Source organism: Abramis brama (assembly GCF_963993115.1).
Source record: "Abramis brama genome assembly, chromosome: 22".
Lineage (NCBI taxonomy): Eukaryota > Metazoa > Chordata > Actinopteri > Cypriniformes > Leuciscidae > Abramis > Abramis brama.
Genome location: NC_139984.1, coordinates 8,124,958 through 8,149,944, shown reverse-complemented (window position 1 = coordinate 8,149,944; position 24,987 = coordinate 8,124,958). Strand labels below are relative to the sequence as shown.

The following is a 24,987-nucleotide window of genomic DNA, read 5'->3' as shown; positions in this document are numbered from 1 at the left end:
GCTGGTGCAAACGTATCCACATCGCTATGATCAGATGCTTTCTTTACTGCTGTTTGCTGCCATTTTTGATGTAATTAATTTTTTATTGAGTGGAAAACGCACAACATATTTACATATCCATCTAACCGTCGCTCTCAGCAGTGTGGACGGCACTGGGATGTTCGCTAACAGTATTTCGCTGCAGAAGTATTTCAGACTTCTTTTTACCCCTAAGCGAAGAATGGAAAAGAACTTTGCCATGAGTATATCGAGGTCGTAGGGTAACAAAACAAAAACTAAACACACTTCTCTTTCTTCTAGATGTTTGATCTGTTCCATCAGAATCTGAGGTCTCTCCAGCAAGGCACCCTGTGTGAAGAAAAAAAAGAAAAGAAAAAAGATTTCACACCATCAGTCAGACATGATGTGGCATTTTAACAGCAGAGCATTAGTCTGACAAAACCCAACCTTCATCTCCAGGACGGCGTATCCCGCATCCGCGCTGGCAGACTCCCGCCTGTCATCGGGTCTTCCCTGTGCCATCAATCGAGAGTTAGTGCTCAACGAGGAAGACGAGGACGATCGGCCATTCTCCTTCTGCCTGTTCAGACTCTTGGCCCACCGCTCCATGTCTTTGGCTATCTGAAGAGACATTCAGATACATCAGGAAGAGAATCTCACCAAAACCTCACCTCTAAAGCCCACAGTATACTTCGTTTTTTACACTGCCAAGGCCTGTTGTTTCAGTCGGAAAATAAACCGATGAGATGAAACAACAACAAACTTGTGGAGATGGCAACAACAATAGACGGCCAAGATGACGAGTGTTTGTGTGAGGGGACATTTTAGTACAAAGACTTTTATCGCTCAAAAAAGCTGCTGCAGAAACTGAAGTGTACTTTGGGCTTAAGATGCGTCAGTAAACCTGAACGTGCGAAATGATTCACAAGCAGCGAGCATTTCTGATTTCTGAACACCTTTCATTTAAAGTCGGCATGAAATGGAAGAAGAAAAACGGGACTTAAGACGGGACTTGATTTTGTCCATGGGGAATTGAGTGTGAGTGACAGGTTGCACCAGTAAACACATTTTTGATTTCAATGTGACTTTGAAGTAGTCTGAGGGTGTACCTGCTGTGCCGTCTTATTCTTGGGCTTGTCCTTCTTGTCCTTGCCGCTGTTGGGAGCACCTGAAAGGTCAGAGGTCACTCCCGCAGGGTCTGTGGTGTCGTCGGACGATTGTGATGGGGCAGGAACATACGTGTGGCTTTCTCCATCCCAGTACATGTACTGCTGGGTATGGGGATTATAATAGTACTAGAAGAAACAAACAGAAAACATTTGCAGTATCAGTATGCTTGTATAGAATTAGTATTAAGTTGCGCAGTAAGCTTGGTCATCACTGACGTCATCAAATAAAGACCCAAGAACCTTACACAATTAAACTCTCCTGAATCAGAATTGGAAATCAATGGGGGCTTGGGGCACAAATTGCACCAAACTGAACAAAAAAATGCTCATAATAGATAAGGGGGCATAAAATGCCCCTGCACAATTAAACTAAATCTATTACGACTGTTGTGATTAAAGTGAAAATGAATGAAAAGTGTTGATTGCGGCATTATATTTAGATCTGCACGTTGCATCAGATTTATTTTTATGTGTTGTTTTTTGCAGCGATGTGCATTATAACCAATCCCACACGTATCTGTTGAGCTTATGAATGCAGTGGCCAATCAGAGGCGTTTAGATTAGACACAGCTGAAACACTGTAGTTTTATTACGTGCGCAATCACTGACCGAATCCTGAGTCTGAAAGTTATTTCTGTCTTAATATTGGGTAACACTTTACTTACAGCTGCAGTCCTTAACTATTTGGGTTAAAAATTATCCAAAATAAATTTGAGCAAGTACATAACCAGCCAGTGTTCAGAACTATCTGCTTGCCTTAGCTCGATTCAAAACGGTTAGCTTTTAATAATGTTTTTAATCCAGTGTTAAAACATTATGTTTTTTTTTCTTTCATGGGAAATTCGAGCATGTCTTTGCGTCAGTACGTCACATCTGTACACATAAAGAAGAGTCTCGGCTAGTAGGCTATGAGTGTGAGTTATTTTGATAAACATGACACAATATAACATCGCAACTACATGAAAAGAGTGTTTACTGTTATAAAAAACTGATTTGTGAGCTTTAGAGGAACTAAAGGTGTTCGAATAAACACACAAGCTGCATGAAGTCGAACAAGCCTGCTGTGTTCTGAAGTGCGACACAAAAGCAAACTTTTTCTGCACAGAGTAACATTATACCAATCACAACTGACTGGGTCATCTGACCAATCACCGCAGATTAGCGTCACGCAAAGGAGGGGTTTGGAAAAATGAGTCGTTGAACGAATCATTTGGGAGTCGGTGAGCAAATCAGGTAAAAATAAATGAAAATAAAATAAAAATGTTTTGTCATTGCATGCATGTAAAACTGTTGTTGGGGACTCCCAAAACAACATTAGGAACATTTTAAATGTCATAATAGGTGCCCTTTAAACAGTCTTTCAGCGTAAAGATGACTTTTGTTGATGCTGGTACAATTTGATTAAAAACAATATTTAAAATGTCAACTTTTCACTATTCCTTTTAAGGCGTTTAACAATATTTTATTTAAAAACAAATACATATAAAATAATTATATGACAACTTTATTATGCCCCTTCTTCTCTGTCAATACGCATTTGTGTGTAAATTAGCAAATACTCCAGGATACTGGTGTACGCAGCAGCGGCACACGCTTCATAAACTGTGCTCTGCAATCCCTAAGCCTTTTTTATTACCTGTGAATTTGGGTCATAGTAGAGGCCTGTAAGAGGGTCATAATAATAACCAGAGCTCTCATCGTAATGGTATGTGGACACGTCAGGATCCGCTGAAGGAAAGAGGAAAGAAATCATTAGGTCAGCTAAAGTAAGTACAAAACATTTTTGGTAAAATGAATATTAAAGTGCCCCCTATTATGCTTTTTGAATATTACCTTTCATGTAGTGTGTAATATAGCGGTTTGTGAATGTAAAAGATCGGCAAAGTTTCAAAGATGAAAGTGCACTATAAATGGAGTTATTGGCTCCTAAAATAAAGAACCAATTCTGAACTGCCGAAATGATCATTCCAGTCTTTCTTACTGCATAAACTAATTAGCATAATGTCAGCCTATGGTCTTTATTGGGTGGCCACGAACAATGTCTACTTTGACCCTCAAACACTGGAGTTGAAGCTGAGGCCTGGAAGAGTTTGGTTCGTGTTGTCGACATGTCGAAAAGACAGAAGAGCCATCTGACCAATCAGAGTAGAGTAGACTGATCACAACAGACTGGGTCATCTGACCAATCAGAGCAGAGTCAGCCAAATTTGTGTTTAGCAATAGCAGAAGGATCAGATATTTAAGCAAATCACAAGTTTTATTTTTCAAAATGCATCACTGTCTAAGTAGATAATGCCTATGAATAATACTTTCCATTATATTAATGTCCAAATATTGCTTCCCAGATAATGTGATTTTCAGGCTGTAAAACTGAAGTAATTTCAAGGGCTGAAAATATAAAGACAAGGTTTGAACAACGAAAATCTGAGACAACCTGTAATTCCATTTTAACCCAGAAGACTCTGGAAGACTCTAAGCACAAAAAAATGTATTTCATTGCCAAGACATATACATTTATCTACTGGAATAGAGCAGTGTGAATATTGCATAAGGCCGTCCTCAACCTTACAGTAGGCTACTTGTATGACACTCCATCTGACACGATTTCTGTTCAGCAATCAACGATTGTTAAGGATGGGCTAAACGTTTGGAGTTTTATGTTGCGGGTAGTTAACGTTACAGTTACTGTGCTGTAACTTTGGCTATGTTCACTGCATATTCCACAAATGAACGTGCCATAACGGACATGCAATACTAACATTACATTATCATACCAAGTACTCTCAGTCACTAATGGCCCTTTCAGACAGGACGCGGAATGCGCTGTGCAATGAAACCCATTTATTTCAATGGCTTGCGCCGCGCGAGGACGACGACCAAAGCAGAGCGCAGCATTGACGAGCTCGCGCACGGCACGGTCAAAGTTAAAAATAGTTCAACTTTTGCCGCTGCGATCTGTGACGATTACCCACGTGGCCAATTAAAACGGGGCATCCAAACAAGCGCGGAAATCAAAATGAAAACTCCGCCTACTTTTGCTCTGCGCAAATCGCTCTGTATCTGAAGGGCTACATTTTATTTCTCCATTTAATAAACTAACTATTCAGTCAGACAGGTATTTGTTGTGAAATTCAAGCATTTAAGGATTTCAAGCACCCGTACGAACCCTGTCAATCACAACAGACTGAGCTATCTGACCAATCAGACTGCTCTTGTGAAGGAGGGATTGAGAGAGACAGAATATTTTATCAAACCGTTTCAGAGACAGTGAGAAAAGATGTGATGCTGCAATGTATATTATGAGAAAATTCAAGTTTTTTTTTTTTTTTTTTTTACTTGGACGCATGTAAACCTGTTGTAGGAGACGAAATTAGGAGCCTTTGAAAAAACATAACAGGAGCACTTTAATGTTTTGGGCTGTGTGCTTACGGTACTGCTGGCACTCCAGAGCAGTTCCAGGTGTGGCAGGCTGGTTCGGTGTAGCAGGCTGAGGTTTCCCAATGATCTCCACCTGGGCCTTTGCACAGACACACACACGGGGTGTACAGACAGACAATTAGTGCTTTTTAGACAATTAGAATTTTGATAGTAACAAAGCAAATCATATAATGAATAAAAAAACAGAACTCTACCTGGTTGGCCTGTGTGGAGGTTGACGTTGCAACAAGCTGGGTATGGGATGCTGTGAGTGCCAATAAGGAGGTAGCACCTGTTTCTCCTATGGTGGAAAACACATTCACACTTACTACAATAAAAGACCCACAGGCTGAAAGCAGATGCAACTGAGCTGTAGTTTTACCTGTGGAGGAAGTTCCTCCGCCAGGAGTGCCTAATAAAGTGTGGCTAGTCAGTCCCGCAGCCGCTGGCCCTTTAAAGGGTTGTGCCTCTGCACTGACACCCAGCACAGCCTCCTGCCCAAACACAGCTGCTGCCCCCTGCTGGTGCACACTGAAATCTCCACTCGCAGCTGCACCCGAGAGCTGTGCCGTCTGGAACAACAACCAGACATTTGGCAGAGTGTGTTAAAGAAGGAACACACTTTTTTTTTCTTTTTTTTTTTGCAAAACAGAAACCTGAGCGTTTTCATTTGGCTGAAAACTGAAAAGTTTAAAAATCAATAATTTTTTCAAATGTATTTGATAACCCAACACTGAAATAAAATATGAGCCGTTTATAAACATTTAGGTTGCACATAAGGCAGTTTTTATACCAACTTATTATTTTTCTACTCCAATTTGTTGGTGAAATATAAATATTTAAATGATGGCTGAAATAGCTTGTTTTCAAGAGATTTATTCAAACAAACATTGAAAAAAATTATGAAAACAGGTTAAGTAAAAATATAATGAATATGTAATATACTGCATACAGTATATTTATCAAAATGCTCTTCTATAGAGTACATTTTTCTAGATAACTAATGAATTTATGGGCACTGAATGCTTTTCCTGAGGTAAATGTATTACTATTTTATCCACATCTTTCTGCGGTTGAAACACTGATTGAGTGATTACATTTCTGTAAGTTGGTTGCACTGTTTCTTTAAATAAACCTTCTGATGTTCATTCATGCTTGAATAAACGTAATTAAACATCACTTTTTCGATCAATGATTTCAGACTTAAAAATGTTTTTGCCAAAACCAAAAATTCATTTTCAGCCAAATATTTCCAGGTGCATCACTAGTTATTATTGTGGTAATATTCAAAATTTTAATACAAAAATTATTTGATTGGTTGAGACTCATTCAGTTCGTGTGGCTATTAAATCGTTTGTTTATGACATTAGTTACACATCACAGATTTTTCCCCTTTGTTATGCAAGTTTTGAACTAGTAACAGTGACTTTCAACAATTTCAACACAAGAGCATTTTTCAGTCCAAAACCTTGACAATTGTAACTGTGGTTTAAGTGGAAAAATTTATATCAATTCAATCTGCTTTGCAACATGGCCGCGTTTACACCTTGGGTGCACATTCGTTATCACTAATTGAAGATCCTAGAGTTAATAATTTCCTGCATGAGTCTTTATGCTGTTAATCAAGCCATTTCCCTGTGCTGTGTGTACCTGAGTGACGGCCCACTGAGCTGCAGCTATAGCTGTGCTCGCTACGGTCGCCACACTCACCCGACTCCCATCTGCCAGAAAAACATCTCTGAGAGAGAGAGGGAGAACACTCACAAAACTGTATAACATACATGTAAAGCATTACAGTAATAATGTGATCAGTGAACACTCAAATGTGTGGCTGTGCTGCGTTTTCCTATTACACAACCATGACATCAGTGTAACGCTGCAGGATCAGTATTAGAAAAGCATGAACTCGTACCGTTTGGAGCCCTTGGCAAACTCTACAGAGATGAGCTTGCCGTCGATAGAGAGAGGAGGCTGCAGGGACTGGAGGATCTGAAGCAGCTGTGAAGCTTCCTAAAACATGACACAATACCTGTTTGTGTTAGTCTCACACGTTTTGTTGGGGAGTTGTGGCCACAACACATACAAGCAGATGCCATTTGCAAGTAGAGTCGCTGTCTTACCACGATAGTAGTGAGCTGCAGAAAAGCAAACCCTCGGTTGAGCTGTGTCTGTTTGTCTTTGATAAGCCGAACATTTGAAGGAGAGAGAGTAGCAAACGGGGCCAAAGCGGATAAAATGGCCTCTAGTGTCGTATGGGGTCCCAGATTACGCAGGATCAGAGCTGAAGAGATGTGAACACAGATGTAAACACTGTCTTACCCTAAAGTAAAAGTGTTAAACGCGTGTATGACCTACTGTCATTGGCCACCTCGGCAGCCTGGGATGAGGAACTTAAGTTGAGAAGTGGAGATGCTGTCTGGTATATGATGGGAAGGGGGAGTAAACCCTGAGCTGAGTCCTTTAACTGCCCCAAAGGTAAACTCTTTGGCACCTGAAGGAGTTTCAGCTCAGCCTCTGAAAGGAAAGAGTCATATGTGCAAGAACTTACATTAATATTCATGTTTTTACCATTTGGAGCAAAGGAACTGCAACAAATTCATTTCCATTCACACCTGATTTTGGAACTCCGCATTTGAAACACTTTTCTCTTCGTTTGAAGTTCTGCACTCCACACTGCCAATCAAAACACATGTTTCGGAAGACAACTATATCACTTAGAAGTATTTGTTCACTTAAAGGGATAGTTCATCAAAAATGACAATTCTATCATCATCAGAGGCGGACAGAGTACACAGCTTCATTACTTGAGTAAAAGTACAGATACCCCTTGCTAAATTTTACTCAAGTACAAGTAAAAGTACTACAGTCAGATGTCTACTTAAGTAAAAGTACTAAAGTACTTGTTTTTAAACGTACTTGAGTATCAAGAGTACAAGAGTACATTTTCTAAATATTGCATTACTACTGCCACAGTGCTTACATTGGCAAACACTTGAAGCGAAAACTATCATTAACTTGTTCAGAAAATTGAAATAGTCCGGCGAGCTGGGGCCACGGGTTCGGGATGCGATATTTTTTTTCCCCAGGATGGTAGGGGAAGACTCATGAATATTCATTAGGGAAGTCATCCCTGATTGGTCTGATGACCTACCCCTAACCCCACCCCTAAACCTACCCGTCACTGGGGTTAAGACCAATCAGGGATGACTTCCCTAATGAATATTCATGAGTCTTCCCCTACCATCCTGGGAAAAAAAATACTCCCGGGATGGACCTTCATCCATTGTTTCGTCTCTTATCTAAATCTGACCATGGAGTTGACTTTGGCGGAAAGCTGTGGCGCCTGCACAATCCAATCACATTTGAGAGGGAAACAACAAATTGAGGGTTTCCGAGATGTTTCTTTTTTCCTTTTTTTTATTGTTTTTTTTAGAAGTAACGGGTACTCACAGTTATGGATAGAAATGTAGTGGAGTAAAGAGTACAATATTTGCCTCTCAAATGTACTTGAGTAAAGTCATGAGTACTCCCCAAAAATGATACTCGAGTAAAGTACAGATCCCTCAAAATTGTACTTAAGTACTGTACTCAAGTAAATGTACTCCGTTACTGTCCGGCTCTGATCATCATATATACTCGGCTTTGTGTCGTTCCAAACCCGGATGACTTACGTTTACTTCAAAAATTTGTAAAAGTAATCTATGTGAATTGAGCAGTTTTAAACAAGTCCTCTGAAGAGACACAATCACTTCGCTTTTCACATAAACACTGATCAACGCACATACACAGAGCACATTAAATATATAATTATTTAATGTGGTCTAAGTCTCCAGAGTTTTCTATGCAATTGTTTGGGGATAGAACTGCACCATTATGAGGATGTTTTTTCCACATGGTCTATCAGTGGCTACGTTTACATGCAACCAAATAATCCGTTTGTAATCGGATTGATGCCTAATTCGGACTAAAAAGCCTTCATGTAAACACCTTAATCGATCCGATTGAGCTCGATCCGAATGAGATTTCGATTCGATTGAAAGGGGTGGTTTATTCCTTTTCTAATCTGATAGAGAGAACATGTAAACACTTGATCGAATTGAAAACCGAAACTGAAAGGACAGCGCATGTGCAATGACGTTGAAATTGTGTCACGATATATGACACGCTGAACGAGCTGTTCTTCCTGTTGAATAAAGTGTCGTATAAATGAGTGTCCCGTCATTCTAAAATTCTCCTTTCACTCAGCAAATGTGAAGTGGTGCAGGACAACGTCCCACCAGTCCTTGCTTCAGATTCTCATCCACAGACGAGAGATGATAAATATAAGCAGCACGGCACAACGGTTCATGTGCTCATTTACTTCAAATTATGACCAGAAATGGATAAATATTAAGTCTGCGGTTAAATAATAATAATAAAAAAAACGATGTAGGAAAATGGTTATGCGGAAACTCAGTATATTTGTGCAGTGTGCACGTCAAAAAATATATTCAGATTTGAAGCTTGTTACATATACTGTAAATGCGCACATCAACCTGATCACGTTTAGCGTTCATGTAAACACTACGTTCGGATTCATCAATCGAAATGAATTCAGTCCGATACGCACGCTACTTGTGTTTTATGACAGGAGGAAACTATCGTTGGTGTACAATACCACCACCTACTGTACATTGGGATGTCAACCAGATACTGGCACTGGATTATTTACATCATATTATATGTGTTCTATTCATTTTAAATATTATGGTTATCGCCAATACCGGTATATTGCAACACGCTTAATTAAACTGATAACGAGATTTCATTTTTTAAATATAATGATCATCATCAATACCGGTATATCAAGATTCGCGATACTTGTATTATATGAAGTGTTGTACTGGATCATTCTGTGACACATTGCCTATTTTTTTAAAAAGCTTGCTGCTGGTCACTACTCACTGCCAGCATATGGACGAGAACGAGCGGGTTATTTTTTAACAATTCTTCTTTTGTGGCCCAATAAATGGCATACTGCATTAGAACAACACCAGGGTGAGTAAATGATGTCAATTTTCATTTTAAAGGTGAACTATCCTTTTAAGGTACACTAAGACTAAGACTTAATTTAACATAATTCTTTAATTATTGAAGTAAAGAACATTAAGAAAGTTACCTTATTGCAGAGCCAGTCTTCATTTGCACGGGGCTTTGGGTCGCTGTAGTGCATAGATACTCGCTGTCCCAAAATAGTGAGCACGCTCTGAAAGTGAGACACAGAAGAAGAGAGGGGACAACAGAATAAAAGAGGGTAAATATCATTTTCAGGGTGGAATTGGCACACTTGAGACCTCATCTCAACACAAGAGGGGAGGAGAAGACTGGATAAAAGAGAGAGAGGAAGTCAGATATCACCATCAGCTAGAGAGGACTCAGAAAGACGCGCCGGCCTGCATGTGAGAGAGCGTTTGCGGACACCCTCTCTGGCCAAAAGCCTCAACCTCCCCCATTCAGGGGAACCAAAAAAAAAAGTGTCACGCTCACTCCTGCCCACCCACATTAAGCCACAAATAAAACATCCAGACAGAAGATCACAAAAGCAAATTCATACAGCGATGACAGGACACATAGAATAAAGACTTGAACGTATTACTGTACCTGAGCCAAAAATAAATCCTTAAGGACCTCAATGCGTAAAAAAAAAAAATGCTGACAACTCCCCTCATTTGAGTTACTGGCATTAAGAAAATATCCTTAAATGTAACTGAATACTTAAAGAAAAACAGCAACTATTCAATTACCCAATTTTGGGCACTTTAGAGGCCTGATAAATAAATACAAACAACATGACTCCATGCTTGTGTATGGCACCCCTTCGTACCCACAAATAAAACAGAAATAACATTAACTAACATTAGCCTTTATAAAATCAAGATCTAGGCTAGTGGGGACCCCACACAGTCCATTCATGAACGATCTGCTACATGCAAAAATGGCAAGCACTGGCTGAAATCATCAATTTCTAATCTGACTGCCTGGCTGCTAGACAAATACCAGACATCAGGGTGCACAGCATGAAATAAAGTGTGGTTTACAAGGTATTGGGCTGCTACAGCACATTTAATGAACAACAAACCAGTGAATTTGCCCAATTCTGCGAGGCTCGTAGCAATAAATTAGCAGCAAGTACACAGTTAATGTAACTTCTTTAATGTGAAATAATAGGTAGTTATTACCTCTGTGCAGACAGAAATCCCAGTTTAACTCTACATTGCCCTTTCGACGCTGAGACATGGTGTTGACACTATGGGAATATCTTCAGTGTGCGCAGTTGTCTGAAACGTGTGAAATCACGCCAATGTTATTGGCCACGGCAGTCATATAATATTACTGGTTCGCGGGCATGACTACAAAAGGGCACCTGCATTAAAAGTCAACAGCTTCTTTGTCTTTAAGAAGGCACTTTGTTTGTGTGTGTGAGAAAGAGAAAAAGTTTGTGTGTTAATTTGTTTAAAAGAAAAATAAAATAAAGAAACTAAAGCTAAAAAAGAAAAAAAATTAAGAAGTTGTGTTTCACCGTGTCCCCGATTTATTACAGTGGATGACATACATAAACTCCGTTTCATCTGTTTGGGACCAAAGCACGCTTGGTTCAGCTCTTGAGGAGCTCTGCTGCTCTTGCTCGGCTCTCTTCGCTGAGAGCCAGGAATCGGCACCTCATGGTATGGATTGTTTCTCCTTGATCTCCATAGTAAGGTATTGAGATCATTGGGAATTCAGCTCGCATAGTCACCTCCATCACGTCAAATTATTCGAACATAGAGGGGCTATGTGAGCACAGATATGAGAAGATGCCCCAGGTTGAAGAGGCACTTTCAAGCTATCTCTCCCAAGTCTTCTCTGAAGGCACCGGTCTTGCCCTCTATGCCTTTCCAGATCTTCCCAAGTCCTATGCAACGGCAGGTCAGGCCCTTGGAGCACTGCACACTACGGCAATTATGCAGGATTACCAGGCCGACCTTCTGAAGCACCTGGACCAAGGGGAGGGACTGTCTCCAGAGGCAGTCCTGGAGCACCGCAGAGCCACAGATCTCGTCCTCCATGCCACCAAGCAGATGGCCTGTGCCATCGGTCATTCTATGGCTGTGATGGTTTCCATGGAGAGGCGTCTGTGGTTTAACATTTTGGGGATAAAGGAGGGGGAGAAATCCTTTCCCCTTAACACCCCGGTCTCTCCCTCTGGACTCTTGATAGACCGTTGATACAGTTTTCAAGAGGTTCAGAGAGGCGAGGGTTTAGTCTGCAGCCTTAAAAAAGTTAATCCCCTTTCTTGTTTAGTGTCCTTCAGCCCCGGCAGTGTGGACATGAACTATGTTGGCATGCGTCCTTGGAGTCTGCGAGGAATGGGTGAATTGACAGTGTACCTATAGTGTACCTACTACCTAAGATTACCTACTTTTGCAGTGTCAGGATGTTTCCTTGCTGAAGTCACGATGAGAATAAGCAATCATTAGCCGAGGTATGGACTACATTGCAGAGGGGTGGTCTGCACACTTCCCTAGAGGGCAGGTTTAAACAGAGCGTCCCCTGGTGGATCGGCAGCAAAAGTATTTCAAGTTCTTTTTTTGTTAAGTGACACCTAGTGAAGGGCAGTTGACAGAAGGGGGGCTCTGTCTGTCTCCCCCTGAAGCTTTAACTCAGAGGTGACAGTGTAGACGAGATATGACGGCACACTTCCCCGGTGTCCACTGGAAGGTTTTTCCCAGCTGGATCTCCTGAAAGTACTTTTGCTACTCTTCTCCAAGGAGGACTGAGGGTTAGAGCGCGCAGTTGATAGAGCAGATGGTTCCAACACTAAACTTCCCTCACTCTCATCTGTAGTCTTCGTCAGCTCTTTGAGACTGGATGCTGAATATATGCTCCCCTCGATTGGGTTGCTTTTAATGAGCTTCACAAACTGGGAATGGCTAATGTGGTGGAGCAGTAGTCTGCCCTTTTCCAGAGAGGGAGTGTTCGGTGGACACAGCGGAGGCTGTAGCCTCCCTAGTCAGCTGTACCCCTCGGGACTCTGGTAGGAAGATTACCTACTAAACTTTGGTCCTAGGACCAGTCTGGTCTCTGAAGCGTCCCTAACAGTTATTAGATGGAGGCACCAGAGCTGCGGAACGTTCCGCACCTCTAGGTGCTAAAGCTCTTGGTCCCTTGGTATGCATCTTGCATGCCAACTCTAGGTTCAGACCCTGGGTTTGGACTATGCTTGGTTCACTGTAGTTCATTCAAAGAACAGCTGGTGATCAGGCATTTGTTTAGTATGGCTTCGTGGGTATAGCGTCAACATCATGACACAGCGTCGAGTTCCCTCAAAAGGGAATGTCTTAGGGTTACGCGTGTAACCCAGTTCTCTGAGAGGGGAACGAGGTGCTGCGTCATGGCGTTGACGCTTTAACTCAGAGCCAATAGTGTAGACGAGATATGATGGCACACTTCCCCGGTGTCCACTGGAAGGTTTTTCCCAGCTGGATCTCCTGAAAGTACTTTTGCTACTCTTCTCCAAGCAGGACTGAGGGTTAGACATGTTGATAGAGCAGATGGTTCCAACAATAAACTTCCCTCACTCTCTTCTGTTGTCTTCGCCAGCTCTTTGAGACTGGACACTGAATACATGCTCCCCTCAGTTGGGTTGTTTTTAAAGAGCTTTACAAATTGAAAATTATGGTGGAACAGTAGTCTGCCCTTCAGGCACTCCAGACATGCCTGCATGTTTTCAATCAGAAAACTCAAAGTTGATGACGTTTAATGCAGGTGCCCTTTTATAGTCATGCTGCCGCACCAGTGACATCATATGACTGCTTTGACCAATAAATTCTCCTGCTTTCGCCAGAGTTTTCTGTAGAATTGTATGGGGAGGAAACCGCACCATTATTTGGGTCAGTTTTTTTGGCATCATCAATACAAAAACAAAATTGTGGTTAATGGCTTTACAAGGCCGTCAAACCAATTCTTCCTGTTTGAGTGTGGGGTTCTTGCTCAGAATAAGCAGCAGTGTGGACCAGAATTTATTCTGATGTTCTCAAGTATTCAGCAAGGAGGTTTACAACAGGTAGATTGGGGGGGAGGGGACCCTGTAAAAAGTGTACCATAAGTTCCTCTGAACAAATGTGTCTGCCACAGACTATTACTTTATTATGACTTCTTCCTGGCTTTCATGTAAACTGATATTCAGTAAATCAGATAATCTATGAATGCACTGGTAATAATTGAATAATTCAAAAGATACGTAAGAGGAACATTCTGCTCAAATTCTCATGGAACTCTTAACTACCGGAACTCAAACCCTTTTTGAAACTCGAGTGGTTCTGACATTTCAAAGCCATGAGGATTTAACTAGAGAGACACAAAATAAAGGGTAGGTCTCACACTAGGATTTTACGGTTGCCAAGAGACACTTCGCAGCTAACTGAAAAAGGGAGACAACACACACAAACTGAGCTTTCAGGGGGACAATACTGTTGAATTTATATCAAGCTTGGGCATTTCCAGAAAATACCCAAGTAGTTGCACAGTCAAATATTTGTACTAGACAGACTGTATATTATTAGAATGGCAACAGGCAGACCTCATTCTTAAGAGATGGCGAAATCTGTGAAATCATAAGGAATCCAGCTATAAAGGGCATATATATCCATACACGTGTGGTCTTGTAGTGTGTATGTGTGTGTGCAGTGTGAAGTGACCTGGTTGGTCTCCATCCAGCGGCTGGCCTCCTGCAAGTGATTAAACTCGACGAAGCCGAATCCTCTGCTCTGACCTGGAGACACAGCCGTCGCCGGGCCACAATGACAGAACAACACAACGCAGTGAGGGGTTAGTGTTTTCATATCGACAGAGAGGGAGAAAGAGAGAGACAGAGAGATGGTAGAAAGAGGTATAGCTGTATTCTAACCAATAATAACACTGCTGCCTTTAAACTGCTAGAACTGATGGCTCTTTTTAACTCCCTCTGCTATTTACACCAGTCAATTTAACTAGAATCACACAGGACATTAATTTGAAAATGTGGGTACAGACAAAACTATAGGTCTATTAGATTTCTGATGTTTCAGCAACAAAACCTAACATCTGAAAACCATTATTATGCACTACCATTCACAAGTTTGGGTTTTTTGAAAGTCTCTTCTGTGCACTCAGGCTGTATTTATTTGATCAAAAATACAGTTAAAGGTGCTCCAAGCGATGTTGGGTGAAGTCACTTCTTGTTGACGTTCGAAGTATTGTCAAACAAAACAGAGGCTAGCTCGACCCTCCCTCCCTCCTCCTCATCCCGTCTCCTCCCCCTCCCTCCGTGCTTCCTGAAACAGTCATGAACCATTTAGAAAAACCAAACTGGATTTACCCTCCTGTCCAGCAAAAACAGAGCCACCTGAATGTCGGATTGGAAGCCCTTCTGCCGACGGAGTTCTCGCCACCTTTTGAACGCTTTTCCAATGTAAATTCGTGACTTCACGTTACTTCTCCTTTTCCCTATTCTTTGTTATTTGTTCATTGGAACGTTGTCTATTTGGTCGTGTGCCGGCCATATCAAAATTCTCAAGAATATACATTTTTAACGTTAGTCGTTGTCTAGGACATCTCTCCTCTAGCTAACTTCCCTCTTCATGCTTCTCTCTCCTCCACATCCCACACCCCCCTTCATGTGCACATGCACTAACCCCACAACCCCCACCCCCAAATCATTCTTGTCGGTCATTGGCTGGAACACTGTTTGTTATGTTTCGTGGTCCAGGCTGGGCCAGTTTGTTTTTGTTGCCATTTGTGGAGCCCGGGCTGTCTACAGAGACCACGTTTTTTACAGTGTGTTCAGGGGACAGGCAGCTAGCGGATAGTGAGGAGATGTTTGCTGTATGTGACAAAAAATGTTTTGGCCTAAAAAACGTGTGACATCACTTCGAGCAGGGGTGCCCAATCCTGCTCCTGCCGATCGACTGTCCTGCACAGTTCATATCCAACCCTAATCAAACACACCTGAAGCAACTAATTAAGGTCTTTAGGATCACTTGAAAAGTAAAGGCAGGTGTGTTTGATTAGGGTTGGAGATGAACTGTGCAGGACAGTCGATCGGCAGGAGCAGGATTGGGCACCCCTGGCTTAGAGCACCTTTAAAACAGCAATATTGTGAAATGTTAAATACTTTTTTGTATTAATATTAAATGAAAAATTAAATCCATTTTAAAGCTGAATTTACAGCATCATCCAGTCTTCAGTGTCACATGATCCTTCAGAAATCATTCTAATATGCTGATTTTAAGCACAAAAAACATTTCTGATTATTATAAATGTTGAAAACAGTTGTGCTTAATATTTTTGTGGAAACTGCAGTACATTTTTTTTCAGGATTCTTTGATGAATAGTAAAATTCCAAAGGAAAGCATCTATTTGAAATCGATTTTATTATGAAACAATGTAAAAGTCTTTTCTGTCACTTGTGATCAATTTAAGTCCTTCCTGAATAAAATTAAATAAAATAAATATTAAAAGAGAAATAAATCCTACTGACCCAAACTCTTCAATGGCAGTGTGGGTATGTGTATATATTATTTATTATTATTATTAAATACTTTAGTAACTGCTTTACTTTACACCAATTACATAGTTATCTAACATGTAACTTTTAGGACACAGTTTATTTTTTAATTTTCTGATTCACAAAATTTACCAGTCTAATTGATATACAAGTCTAATTAATACCTAATTTTTATGAGGCTTGTCTGATATAACACCAGGCGGTACAGTACAGGTCAATAATATCAGTCGGCCCGAACTGCCAAAGGACTGTGTTTAACAAAGGTCTCTGGCTAAACTGCCCACATGGGATTAAAGCTGTTTGAAAAAGGCATTCCAAGCAGTTCACTATGCATTGTTTCCTACTGCAAACAAAACATAAGCACAATACGTTTTATTGCTATAGTTAATTGATAAAAAAAGAAATGATACTTGAACCATTACCATTTTAATACAAATTAAATTGACTGACCTCTAAACTACGGTAAATAGCTGTTCCACATGCGTTAAAAGTCAATAGCTAAGAACTTTAATCTTCTCTCCAAAATACCTTCATGCCACTGACACATAAACAGGGTGGAAAAAATAAAGGAAACACCTAATAATACATTAATATCAGGGATCTATGCAGGAAAAGAGCCACTGCTTTAGTCCTTCTTGGAATGCTGTCATACAAGCCCTCAACCGTGTGTTGTGGGATACTGCACAATTTAAGAAGAGAATCTTCCCCTTCTTCCAGGTGTGAAGCAGGGGGAAACGTTTAGCAGAACAACTCGTACAGAAGATGTTTACAATTACATTTACATCTGGTAATCAGCAAGGCATTTGGTATTTGACCTCTTCCTGCTGTTCAGGAAGTCATTCTCAGTTGTATCTCTGCAGGTATTATCACTCCTGGATATGGCAACAGTGTTTTCTTCTTAGGGGGGCCCTAGTCCGCTGTTATATAACTATGTATTACAGCAATCAGATGCAGCTGCCTATATCTTTATGGATTATGTACAATATTTAACAGCTAGATATATTTTTAAATTCTGAGATTTATTGGTGTCCCTTGGCTTTCTTCAAATGTAAACCCATTAGAACATAGACTTAACCTAATGTGACTAACCTTTGTAGTGGTGTAATTAAGGCTGTTCACACTTGGTAGGTTTGGTTCATTTGAAAGAACTCTGGTGCGATTGCTCTGTTAGTGTGGTTCATTTGATTAAGTGTGAACACTGCCATTTGAACCCTGGTGCGCACCAAACAAGCAGACCGAGACGCTGAAAAGATCCAGAGATCCAAAGAACAAACTCTGGTGGTTTGACTGAGGGCGTTTTTACACTGGGCACGTGTGCTGCGGCCTGAGTCCGAGTGCGATTGTTCCTCCACACCGCTGGTCTGGTTTCACACTCAACTTGATTCTTTCGAACCCTGGTGCGTTCATTTTACATCACAAACACGAACATTATCATCCCTTACATGTGTTTTACTGAACTATACATCGTATAGTTTTTTATCGTATAGTATATTTTTCTCTTCATATTTGTTGCGATGTTCTCCATAACAGTTTGGCACAGTTGCGTCTTCTTGCAACAGATCTTTGTTTGTGTGTGTAACATAGGGATTCCTGCCGCTGTTTTGACGTCTTTACACATTTTATAAGCTTTTTGTGAGTTCTACACTGGTAAAAAAAAATATGAACATACAACGAGCAGATTTATCCCAGAACACAGCTTTGTATTGGATGTTCGGTAAGTTCCGTCATGAAATATACAGCATAAAATCTGTTCTTTAGGTTTGGTGTTAAAAATGACAGTGTGAACGCTAAGCGAACCGGGACTTAATGTATAATTTTCTTTTTTTGGTCCAGACCAAAAGAACCGAACTACCAGAGTCAACACGCACTAAAGGGCCTGAAGAAATGAAACACTTTTAAATGGTGTTTACCTTACTTTGTCCACCCTTTTAACTGAGGATACAAAATTCCAAAACCTTTTCATACCCATCAAAAAAAGCCAAAAATTGCTCATGTAATGGTCAGCCACACTTATCCTCTCAACACAGCTATTGCAATATACTTACACAATACAAGGTGCAAGATCTTCCACAGACTTCAGGACAAGAGCAATCAAAGTGAATGAGGGATAAGGCTGGAAAGACATGTGAGGCAAGCTTGGCACTAGGAGTAGATGTGTTTGTGCTTGTGTGAAGGTGTATACATTACTGTTCCTTGTGGATGTATCAAGTGTGTATGTGAATGTTGTCTGGTTAAGAATAGTCTGACAAGGGGTATGGTAAGAAAATGGTCATACACAATACAGAACAGGAACCAATCAGAAGTGATGGCTTAAATGAAAAGATGTGCAGGGGGTTACGGAAACATACACCTGAAGATTTCAAAACACCAGTACTAAGCAGCCTTTTCATTCAACTCAAATACACCAGGAGGAAAGTGAGAAAGAAGACAGAGACTGTACTGAAGTAACACACTGAACTAGGCAGACGCAAGAGTGAGCTAAGGCTTGTTATGAAAGGCAGTGGAAGAGAGACTTGGAAGTCAGTCTGGGGTACAAAGAAGCCCCCCTGTTAGATCATGCTTACCTGTAGACTTGTTCCTCATGAGGCGGACTTCCCTGGGCTGGACCCCCTGCTCCTGCAGCCGAGCCCGAATCTAAAGAGCAAACAACAAACACTTAACTACACCAACACACCAAACCTCATAGCAGGACCTCAAATATGGCATTTGCCCAAAATGGGTATTTTAATAGCTGGATGACTAAATACTCCAGGTTAAATACAAGTAGTAAAGCTCTATCATTTGTAGTATACCGTGTATTTAACACCAGAAAATGTTAACCTATCCCCCAGTTTCTAAAAACTATGTACTATGCGCAATGGAACTTTATAGTGCAAGCAAATAACAACTGCCACAGAGAAATTTGTAATCATCTTGTGTTCTACACTGAACAAAATTATAAACGCAACACTTTTGTTTTTGCCCCCATTTTTCATGAGCTGAACTCAAATATCTAAGACTTTTTCTATGTACACAAAAGGCCTGTTTCTCTCAAATATTGTTCACAAATCTGTCTAAATCTGTGTTAGTGAGCACTTCTCCTTTGCAGAGATAATCCATCCACCTCACAGGTGTGGCATATCAAGATGCTGATTAGACAGCATGATTATTGCACAGGTGTGCCTTAGGCTGGCCACAATAAAAGGCCACTCTAAAATGTGCAGTTTTACTGTAAACCAAAACCAGTCAGGATCTGGTGTGACCACCATTTGCCTCACGCAGTGCAACACATCTCCTTCGCATAGAATTGATCAGGTTGTTGATTGTGGCCTGTGGAATGTTGGTCCACTCCTCTTCAATGGCTGTGCGAAGTTGCTGGATATTGGCAGGACCTGGAACACGCTGTCGTATACGCCGATCCAGAGGATCCCAAACATGCTCAATGGGTGACATGTCCGGTGAGTATGCTGGCCATGCAAGAACTGGGATGTTTTCAGCTTCCAGGAATTGTGTACAGATCCTTGCAACATGGGGCTGTGCATTATCATGCTGCAACATGAGGTGATGGTCGTGGATGAGTGGCACAATAATGGGCCTCAGGATCTCGTCACGGTATCTCTGTACATTCAAAATGCCATCAATAAAATGCACCTGTGTTCACTGTCCATAACATATGCCTGCCCATACCATAACCCCACCGCCACCATGGGCCACTCGATCCACAACGTTGACATCAGCAAACCTGTCTGCCATCTGCCCTGTACAGTGAAAACCAGGATTCATCCATGAAGAGAACACCTCTCCAAAGTGCCAGACGCCATCGAATGTGAGCATTTGCCCACTCAAGTCAGTTAGGACGATGAACTGCAGTCAGGTCGAGACCCCGATGAGGAAGACGAGCATGCAGATGTGCTTCCCTGAGACGGTTTCTGACAGTTTGTGCCGAAATTCTTTGGTTATGCAAACCGATTGTTGCAGCAGCTGTCCGGGTGGCTGGTCTCAGACGATCTTGGAGGTGAAGATGCTGGATGTGGAGGTCCTGGGCTGGTGTGATTACACGTGGTCTGCGGTTGTGAGGCCGGTTGGATGTACTGCCAAATTCTCTGAAACACCTTTGGAGACGACTTATGGTAGAGAAATGAACATTCAATTCACGGGCAACAGCTCTGGTGGACATTCCTGCATTCAGCATGCCAAATGCACGCTCCCTCAAAACTTGCGACATCTGTGGCGTTGTGCTGTGTGATAAAACTGCATATTTTAGAGTGGCCTTTTATTGTGGCCAGCCTAAGGCACACCTGTGCAATAATTATACTGTCTAATCAGCATCTTGATATGCCACACCTGTGAGGTGGATGGATTATCTCGGCAAAGGAGAAGTGCTCACTAACACAGATTTAGACAGATTTGTGAACAATATTTGAGTGAAATAGGCCTTTTGTGTACATAGAAAAAGTCTTAGATCTTTCAGCTCATGAAAAATGGGGGCAAACACAAAAGTGTTGCATTTATAATTTTGTCCAGTATATGCATCTATGTGTATCTTGTGTATCTATGTTCTAACCAGACGCGCTGCAATAAGATTCCAGTGACAAGCAATAAGATTCCAGTGACAAGCAATTGTCTATTGGACGCAACAAAATCGATTTAAAAACAGCCAATCAGAAGAGCGTGTGAGCGGAGTCTCTCCGCAAAAGCACTGCACTCTCAACTAAATCAATCTTTGTCATAGAAAACACTTGATTGTTCACAGTATGAATACTCGTCTCCATTTGAAGATCTGAGGTGAATTATCCATTGTCGCTTTAAGTATGGCTATTAAGGTCGCACAAATATTCAAACTCACAACAAATTCATTTAACATTAAATAAAGCACATAATCAGTACCTGAGATTATCATTGTCACGTGTGTGTTGTTGTTGTTCTAACCATTTCTAAAACACAATCAGTGTGTATCATCGTCGTGGCTGGTTGGAAAAAAAAGTCTGATTTACATTGACCAGATACCTTTTTATCGCGCATCGCAACACGTCTGGTTAGGACACAAGTGTATGCAACAGATGTTTGGTTATTATATAATATATAATTATATAGTCAGTCAATAAATACAAATATTGACAAACCTCGTTAGCGGTTGCATTCGGTGGAAGCATTCTCAGCATGACAACGTTACTGGGTTTCTGGACCGGCTCCGTATCAGACCTGTAGTCCTGGTCACGGGGTTCTGGCTCCTCCTGGCTCATTTCCAGAGCATGCTGGTAGTTTCCATCTCTCATTTTGCCTCTAGCTGATTGGACTTGGTCAGGAACACCCTAAATCAGGAAGATAGTCCTCCCCCTATATATTACTCTTCTCAATTTTTTTTAATCTCCAAGAGAAATGTTTAGATATGTAAAAATGTTTAGAGCATAAACAATATAAGGCAAGTAAAGCAAATTACGATTTAAGAATCTTAAGCAACTTAATTCATTTCAATAGTCAATACCTTTGTCTGTAATCATGATTCATACAAAACTAAAACAGTTTCGGATAGACAACTGTACTCACTTGTTTGTGGCCAAGATGTGTGGTATATTTGTCTTCCTCAGCACCGCATTCGCCCTGAGAGTTGTGCCGTCCTCTAACTCTGCCCCAAGTGTTGTCCTCATTTTCTTCACCTTCATCTGGCGTTTGGTCCTCCTGGTACACTTTCTGTCCTGATTTAAATGTCTGCATATCTCTCCTATGTGCATCAATCTCTGGTTCAAATTCATAATTCTTTTCATCTTGCTGGAATCTTGAGAGGATGTTCTGATTTGGGGGACTTTGGAGCAGACTTTTTCCAAGTTTGTTGTCTTTGGATCCACGGTTCCCCTTTTGGCTGAATCCGGGTCGATTATTCGAGAAATTGCCCGAGGTAAAGTCTCTCACACCTTCGAAACTATTGTCACGCTCGTGCTGTCTTGCATTTGTTAATCTGCTATTCAATCCCAAGCCATTTTCTTGTCCATAGCCACGATAGTCCATGTCCCTATAGTCGTGTTCATCAGACTCTTTCCCATAGCGGCCCATGCGGTCACCACGACCACCCCTAGGGCATCGAAAAAGAGCAAGTTTTAGGCACTAAAAGTGATTTCTGAAAAACGCTGTTAAAAATAAAGTCGTTGCCTGTGTTGCAGTATTGCATAGTGCAGGGGTGTCCAATCCTGCTCCTGGAGGGCCACAGTCCTGCAGAGTTAATCTCCAACCCCAACTAAACACACCTGAACCAGTTAATCAATGTCTTACTAAGCATACTAGAAACTTCCAGGCTGGTGTGTTGATGCAAGTTGGAGCAAGTTGGAGCTAAACTCTGCAGGACAGTGGCCCTCCAGGACCAAGTTTGGACACCCCTAGTGTGTTTGTAATTTTGGTGGTGGAGTAATGAAGGCCCAGGTTTGTTTCTTTTGGGTAGGGGTGTGCTTGTTTGGGTGTTGATTTCAAATATCAACAGTGTTTCTCAGAAATAACTTACTGCACCTTTAAAGGGTTAGTTCACCCAAGAATGAAAATGTTGTCATTAATTACTCACCTTCATGTCATTCCAAACCCGTAAGACTTTCGTTCATCTTCGGAACACAAATTAAGATATTTTTGATTAAATCTGAGAGCTTTCTGTCCATCCATAGACAGCTACACAACGACCACTTTGATGATTCAAAAAGTTCAACTAATCCATATTTGATTTAAGCAGTTTAGTCCAAATTTTCTGAAGAGACTCGATCGCTTGATATGATGAACAGATTGAATATAGGCTTTTATTCACATTGAAACACTGATCAGTGAACATAAACAGAAACTATACCGAACCTGCTTGACGCATGAGAACAAACCTCTTGCGTAAAACGAGAATGAACCTCATTGGTTCTTGTAGAAGCTCAAACGTGCTGCGTAACACGAGAATGAACCTTGTTGGTTCTTGCACATCAAGTGAACATGCTTGAGCTTCCAATTACCACAAATTATGTGAGCTGATGAATGGTTATATGTTAATAAAAGCATAAATTCAATCTGTTCATCATATAATGTGATCATGTCTCTTCAGAAAATTCTGGACTAAACCAGTTTTACGATCTCTTCATGAACTTTTTGAAATGTCAAACAATGTGTCAGTTGTGTAGCTGTCAATGAAAGGACAGAAAGCTCTCAGATTTCATCAAAAAGATCTTAATTTGTGTTCTAAAGATGAACAGAAGTCTTACGGGTTTGAAATAACATGAGGGTGCTAATTTATGAAAGAATTTTCATTTTGGGGGGAACTATCCCTTTAAATCTACATGCTCTTCTACTCCAACTCAAGAACCACCAATCATGTACTGTCAAGCATGTGGTAGTTGACATACATTTTAAAGCAGTGACAGCGTGAAGTGTTACATTTTATCTGAAAACTACTTCCATCTGTCTAATTCTTGTATAGTTAGCTATTATCGATGAAGCTTTATGACCTCTTAATTGAAAGACAACATGAAATATTTGTACCTCACTATATTTGTAAATCCTTCTATTACACAACAGTACTATTTGAATAAGTTGCAAAAAGGTGATGTTAAAAGGGTGAGAAAAATGGTGACCAGCTGCAGTACCTTAAATATACTTCCCTGCATGCATTTACATACCTAAATTCTTTTGTAAACCAAAAAAGCAGTTCATGCATAGGCTATTTAACAATAAACTGAACAAGTCTGACAGCATGAGGTTATGTAATAAGGTCTGAACATTTATGCATGAATCCATCCAGACCAGTGGTTAAATGCAAATTCATATTAAAAACAGAAAAGAACACTTGACCTACCTCCTCTCATAATCCATGCTTCAGTGCAAGTCGACAGAAACGCCCACTTTTTCCTCTGCCTGCTTCATTTACAACTGTTGGCAACATATGTAAAGATCAACCATCACATTTATTAAAATAATGCATAAAAACATGGATATCATGTTGACTTTTACTGTTTTTTAAGCTGCCAGGCACAGCAGGACGGATACAGTAGTGCGTGTGTGTGTGTGTGTGTGTGTGCGCGCGCGTGGATTGGCCGAAGCCAAAAACTCGTTTGCATGTCGTTTCTTGTACCCTTTACGGTTTACGCCATTTGGAAAAACTGCAAAAGGGCAGAAATGCCGTTGTCAGAAATGATATCCAATACTTTCTGCAGGGCTGTTCAGTCATGCAAATGCTAAACTGAGCCTTACACTGATCTATAGAAAAAAATTATATCTAATAAATACATAAACAACAACCGTCAATAAAATCTCTACCTCTGCGTAACCAAATAAAGCGTGCAAATATGCTTAATAGAGCTGCGTGTGACAGATTCAGTCCAGAGGGCACGGACACTCACCAAACCCAGCACATCGAGACACGAACTTTTAAACTACAGTATTTTAATTGCATAATAATAACAACATGAAGTCATTTACCTCTGTTACAGCAGCAGCGTCACGAGCACCGAAACTGATACAGTGCAAATGCGTGACGCCTCACTCACAGTAAAGCTCGGTGTAAGATGGCCTCAGTCCGGTAGGCGGGGACAGAACTCTCACGCTGATTGGCTTAAAGCACACTGGCGTACAAACGCACAATATGTGTTAGATAAGGTGACCATTACTAACACTAAACATGGAAACATATGTTGTTCGTTGCACATTGACATACTATAAGGGGCCACACCTGATGCTGAAAAAGCTGCACGTTGGGATCACGTGGGCAGCGTACTCAGATTCAGGCCGTGTCTGAAATGGCACACTCGTGTACTTGCGGTCTTGAATTAGCTTTGCAGTGTGTGTGTGTGTAAGGTATCGTGTCCCATTTGTTGTTGTTGCAGGTTCTAGAAAACTGCTGCTCAC

At 41.0% G+C, this 24,987-nt stretch overlaps 1 protein-coding gene across 3 annotated transcripts in view; it reads right to left on the bottom strand.

Moving 5' to 3' along the window:
* Nucleotides 1-24,655, bottom strand: part of rbm10 (RNA binding motif protein 10) — a 28,763-nt gene extending 4,108 nt beyond the window's left edge. For 2 of the 3 annotated variants that reach the window (XM_084099721.1, XM_084099722.1), the window contains exons 1-19: nt 24,562-24,655; nt 23,939-24,012; nt 21,676-22,198; nt 21,252-21,440; nt 18,714-18,783; nt 14,303-14,376; nt 9,745-9,831; nt 7,199-7,259; nt 6,942-7,100; nt 6,707-6,867; nt 6,499-6,596; nt 6,237-6,324; nt 4,969-5,158; nt 4,802-4,887; nt 4,599-4,686; nt 2,806-2,897; nt 1,110-1,295; nt 448-621; nt 286-348 (exon numbers count right to left, since the gene is read on the bottom strand). In XM_084099721.1, coding sequence (XP_083955847.1) covers nt 286-348; nt 448-621; nt 1,110-1,295; nt 2,806-2,897; nt 4,599-4,686; nt 4,802-4,887; nt 4,969-5,158; nt 6,237-6,324; nt 6,499-6,596; nt 6,707-6,867; nt 6,942-7,100; nt 7,199-7,259; nt 9,745-9,831; nt 14,303-14,376; nt 18,714-18,783; nt 21,252-21,440; nt 21,676-22,198; nt 23,939-23,955 — 2,406 coding nt within the window. In that variant the 5' untranslated portion in view covers nt 23,956-24,012; nt 24,562-24,655. Of the gene's footprint in view, nt 1-285; nt 349-447; nt 622-1,109; nt 1,296-2,805; nt 2,898-4,598; nt 4,687-4,801; nt 4,888-4,968; nt 5,159-6,236; nt 6,325-6,498; nt 6,597-6,706; nt 6,868-6,941; nt 7,101-7,198; nt 7,260-9,744; nt 9,832-14,302; nt 14,587-18,713; nt 18,784-21,251; nt 21,441-21,675; nt 22,199-23,938; nt 24,013-24,561 lie in introns of those variants that run through there. The other variant, XM_084099723.1, reaches the window with a different exon arrangement.
* Nucleotides 24,656-24,987: the final 332 nt, after the last annotated feature.